Source organism: Montipora foliosa, chromosome 13, assembly GCF_036669935.1.
Source record: "Montipora foliosa isolate CH-2021 chromosome 13, ASM3666993v2, whole genome shotgun sequence".
Taxonomy (NCBI): domain Eukaryota; kingdom Metazoa; phylum Cnidaria; class Anthozoa; order Scleractinia; family Acroporidae; genus Montipora; species Montipora foliosa.
The window spans coordinates 1,239,418-1,244,417 of record NC_090881.1 but is presented as its reverse complement, the minus strand read 5'-3'; the positions used below and the strand labels follow the sequence as shown (position 1 = coordinate 1,244,417).

The 5,000-nt window shown below is 40.6% G+C and overlaps 1 protein-coding gene across 1 annotated transcript in view; it reads right to left on the bottom strand.

Moving 5' to 3' along the window:
- LOC137983569 (dedicator of cytokinesis protein 9-like) overlaps nucleotides 1-5,000 on the bottom strand; it is a 16,311-nt gene that overhangs the window by 9,828 nt on the left and 1,483 nt on the right. The window contains exons 3-8 of the mRNA XM_068830722.1: nucleotides 4,764-4,835; nucleotides 4,078-4,194; nucleotides 2,740-2,772; nucleotides 2,354-2,437; nucleotides 2,157-2,241; nucleotides 1,322-1,401 (exon numbers count right to left, since the gene is read on the bottom strand). Of these exons, the coding sequence (XP_068686823.1) occupies nucleotides 1,322-1,401; nucleotides 2,157-2,241; nucleotides 2,354-2,437; nucleotides 2,740-2,772; nucleotides 4,078-4,194; nucleotides 4,764-4,835 (471 nt within the window). The remainder of the gene's footprint in view (nucleotides 1-1,321; nucleotides 1,402-2,156; nucleotides 2,242-2,353; nucleotides 2,438-2,739; nucleotides 2,773-4,077; nucleotides 4,195-4,763; nucleotides 4,836-5,000) is intronic.

Below are 5,000 nucleotides of genomic sequence, written 5' to 3'. Positions count from 1 at the left end.
CAATAACCCTAATCCTAACCCTGAAGCTTTTACCGTGTTTAGATAATTTTAAACAATAGATAACCACTAAATGACAAATACACCACGTATCTTCCAAAGAATGCAAAGCTTCCTGTTTCTATACTCGGCATGGAATGAACGCGCAGACTTCCACTTAATACTTGAGGCAGTCTAGAGCACATGACATGGAAACTACAGCTTTCTGTGTCACGACGTTTCTTAAACTAATGATGATCAAGAATTAGTAAAGTGTGCTCGATCTCTAGTAAAAAAATATCTTTTTTGTTGTACTGATTGCTCAGAAATATTCAAGGAAAGTGAACTTGTGGGGTGCGTTCGGAAGGGAAATCATTAGACCAGACGCAAAGATGAACACAACAATACGGTTTAATAGCTCAACATTTTGGTAATGCACTTGATACAATGGCCAAAGCCAAAAGTGGTCAAAAGACCATTTTCATAAATGGCGACCACATTTACATTCTTTTGTACTTACATAAATTAGACCTACTGCCCTCAATTTGAAACAAAAATTCTTTTGAAATTTGCTCGTCGTAGCGAGGCTAGAAAGGCTTATTAGCAATAAAACAGAAGAATACTTTCTTTGGCCGCCATTATGAAAGAGGTCTATGGCACAAACATAGGGACTACAATTTTCTGAGATTTTCTGAAATTGAATAATTTTGTATAAAAGGCCGAGAATGAAAGCTCGTTTGAAGCTAGATACAGGATATTACCCCAAAGTAGCATTACCTTCCTCACCAGACTAAGCAGACCACATTCCAAATAACTGGCGCCCTTGTAATAAAACGGTCTTCATCAAAAAACCTTAGGGGGTGGGAGGGGGTTTTTCAATCACTAATGATTTCCTGCTTAAGTAGTAAGGTAAAGTCTGCTACGAGCCTAGAAGGCCCATCAGACCGGCGCTTATCTCCGGTTTCTGTAGCATGAAGCGACTAGGAGTATTTATACTCCCCCCTGGATGGGATGCCAGTCCATCGCAGGGTTACCCCCACCATTAAATTCGCCTGTACCCATTTATGGGTGGAGAGAGGCACCGTGAGAGTAAAGTGTCTTGCCCAAGAAAACAACAAAATGTCCCCGGCCAGGACCCGATCCAGAAGTGAACCACTCGATCCGGAGTCGAGCGCACTAACTATGAAGCCACCGCGCCTCTCCTATATCTCATTTCTCGTTGTCTCGCTGTGTTAACATTTTTAGACAAACAACACAATGGTCGTCACACTCCATAGGAAATCCTACAAATTGCAAAAGGTTACAAAAAAAGCTATCAAGAACAAACAAACGTTATGACACGTACCTCTCTCAACAGAAGGCCCACCAGGAAATACCTTTTACAGTAATCATCAGTCAATTCACAGTTGTGTACTCCTCCCAGAGCTGAACAGAAACAAAAAAGACGATCAAACCCATTAACGAGGCCCATTAACGTTAGCTCTTTGCTGTTATAAACGTGGCACAAGAATTTTGTCAACTCGTATCCCTTCGAAGAGAGGAGTTAGTTTCTACGGAAACTGTGGTGTTGCGCTGGTGGAAGAGTACATGTAAAACACGAAACTTTGGTTTTATCAAACGAGCTGATGAAGGTAGAATTGCCACCAAAAGACTTAATGGCTGATGTTTAGAACGCTAGCTCTTTATCAAAGCGAATTGACATGGGCCATTGGCTCCAGCGAAGGGCTAACGCTGCAACTGGCAGCCATTCCATTCTTCACGGTGGCAAGTCGTCCTTTACCGACTCGTTTGATAAAATCAACTTTCCACAACGCTCGGGCCGAAATGGCAAAATGCATAATGCACGTGTATTAAGCGATAGCTTTTGGGGAGGTTTTCTTGATTTTCTTCTGGCACAATTGTTGAGCCAGTTAAACCGGATTGCCTATTTTATACTGTGACTGCGACTACAAAACACTCCTGCTTGGCCCGAGGGAGAAAAAACTCTCGTTGACTGTCAAAAGTTGACTTCCTACACATTTCACAATGATGTGCAAAAATCGGTTGGTCTCCGTGACAGCATTAGAGCCTATTGGGAGAAAGAACTTGATTTTACTCCGTAACTGCTATCTTCCTTTGGCTCGCATCTGAGACTAAAATGAATATGAATGCAACAAAGTTAACCAAACTCGTTACAGTACCTCGAACGTCCAAGGGTAGATTGAGTGGAATGTAATGCTCGTGATTACAGACAACTTGGAGAAACTCAAACTTGAATTCCAGCATCTAAAAAGGAAGGCAAGTCAAAACGCAATACTGAGCACAATCTACCGTGAAACACACACACACAAAAAGAAAAACTCAAAAGATACACTTATACCAAAATCATGAACATTACCTGTGTATCAGAATCCTTAAATTGCTCTGAGTAATAACTGATCATTTGAAAAACAAGTCCACGATCCAGGTAAGTGAAGCAATCCTAAGAGAGATTGATACCTCAGTCAGATAATCAACCTGTTACCATGGCAACTAAGTTGACTGTGAGGCTAGGAAGCGCTGTCTTTAACGTAACCGGTTGGACCGGTTTTCACTTCTTAACATTTTATTCTGTAACTGACTTTTCGTTCAGTTAATTTGTAAGGTACGTGGTAGATGTCCAAGGTCATTGTGAGCGCTAAAAATAAAGCGCTAACTTAACAGTTTATCACCTATCCCGTTAGGGTACGTTGTCAAAAACATTAATCTTTGTCGAGATAATTGAACGAAAATTAACAAACGTACCTTGGTGAAGCAGGCCAAGTGAAAATTTGCTTCCTACGAAAGAAAGGAAACACAACACCATAATTACTTCTCTGAAATTACTTTCAAGGGAACCGAACCGACTGTATCATACTCTGCTTGGCAGAGATCTTCTTGATTTTTCTCTCTAATGAGAAGGGAAGGAAACCTTTGCACGAATCATGATGTTCTGTCACGCATGCGCGTCGTGAACTCGATGTAACATCACTTCACCTCTTCCGCTATAGGACAAACGTTAAAATTTAAACTGGCTATAAACCGGTTAAGAGGTCAATCATTCGCCCAAAGCTCTTGACGACATGGAGCGATTTCCTTTTCTTCTCGCTAGAGAGAGAAAGCAAGGAAACCTCTGTCAAGCAGGATAAGTGTATCACAAATTAAGGCCCCGTCCACACGTATCCGGAAATTTTTGAACCCGCAACTTTTTCTTTCCGGATTCAAAAATATTCTCATCCACACGTAGCGTACTCAAATCGAATTTGCTCGTCCACACGCATCTGAAACGTATCCGGATTCACTCTAGTACTCAGGACTCCTCAAGGAAACTGAGGTAACAGAGCAAGCGCCAAAAGAAGAAAATAAAGAAATAAAATTGCCCTCGGCAGCCATCTTAAGAATTGATTTCAAGGTAGGGACCTGGGCTCGATCTTGATATGTCATCCGGATTTAGCGTCCACACGGTTACATATATACATGCTTTATTTAAACACGGTAAAACCTTCAGTAAGAATACAATAGCCATAGTACAATAAAATTCAGTACCTACTGTAGTAATAAAAATACTGTTTTACAAGGTTGTTGTGTGGGAGCCTAACCCTCATTTTCATAAAATCGATTCACTTCTTTTTTAAAAGATCTAACTGATTCGATCGTACGTAAATGGTTGGGGTAAGATGTTCCATTGTGAGGCCGCACTGTGTTTGGTTTGGGCAAATTAAGCTTCATTTCTAAATTCCTGACATTATATTTTGTGGTGCGAATTGAAAACAGGTCCTGTAGATAATCCGGAGCAAGACCATTTAATATTTTAAACATTAGGGTGGTTTTCAGCTTTTTCCGACACTTAACGACATTGTCCTGACGTAGTGGTTAGAAGAAGATGGTTAGCACTCAAGTCGTAACTACTCTTGGTGATAACCCTAACCGCCCTGTTCTGCACTCTGTATCCACTCTGGAGAGCGTATTCAAAACGTTCCGGATTCGACAGCGAATTCACCGGATAAGTGTGGACGGAAGGCGTAATTTCCGGAAAGAAAAAGTTGCGGATTTAAAAATATCCGGATACGTGTGGACGGGGCCTAAGTTAGTTGTTGCACCAACCTTAGCAATCTGAGGCTGATCTTTAAGTCTGCTGATGATCTGTGGAACTAAAGCTTGCAGGAAATTCTCTAAACAGCGATTATAGCTATCGGGAAACCAGCTTTCTCGGTTCATTCGCTGCAATCCAAATGTTCAAAATTAATTTCAGGACAAGAACTGTAAAAATAATTGTGGATGAGTTACATTGAATCTTCAAACTAATACGAGACTAACATGAGTCAAATTCCGAGTGAAGTTACTCTACAAAAGTTTTGTCGTTGTAAGGCAGCTTAAGCCATTATGAAAGTTCATCGTGTGCGTTCATTTCAGAACCAACGATTTTATAGAGCAAACGAGAGACTGTTCGCAGTCTAGTGACAATGTGTATCCTGTATACTGCATTTTGGCAACGGTACCGGTGACATACCGCTAATGTTACGTGTTACGTGTTACGTGCGGGCACTAGGATAAAATAGCGTGCATAACTTCAAAACACTTTGCAGGTTTAACTTTTGCCCATAAACGATCATGAAGCGGTTAAATCACCTTTCATTTTCATTGTATGTAGCGTACAACTGAAAACATTGATTTGCGAAGACATTTTACCTGAAAAAATCCTCAACCAGTGGTCTGCATAACAATATAAATCCAAAACATTGTCTTACCGCAGGTGATCCTTTTGAGTAAATCGTGGAGGTGCAACTCACCTTTAGTTTGTCCGACTGAACATGCGTCTGTGCCATGCTCTTCACAATAATCTCGAAGAAAAAGCATGAAAGCTACAAAGTAAAACAATGAACTACAAGTTGTACAAGTACAAGAAAGAAACATAGAAAAACTCCAGCCAAATCACTACCAGAAAAAAAATAGAAGCTCAATCCAGCAATTCCCCTTTTCATGAAAATACCTAATGTTGGTCGAAAATACACGGCTTGACTTTTCCT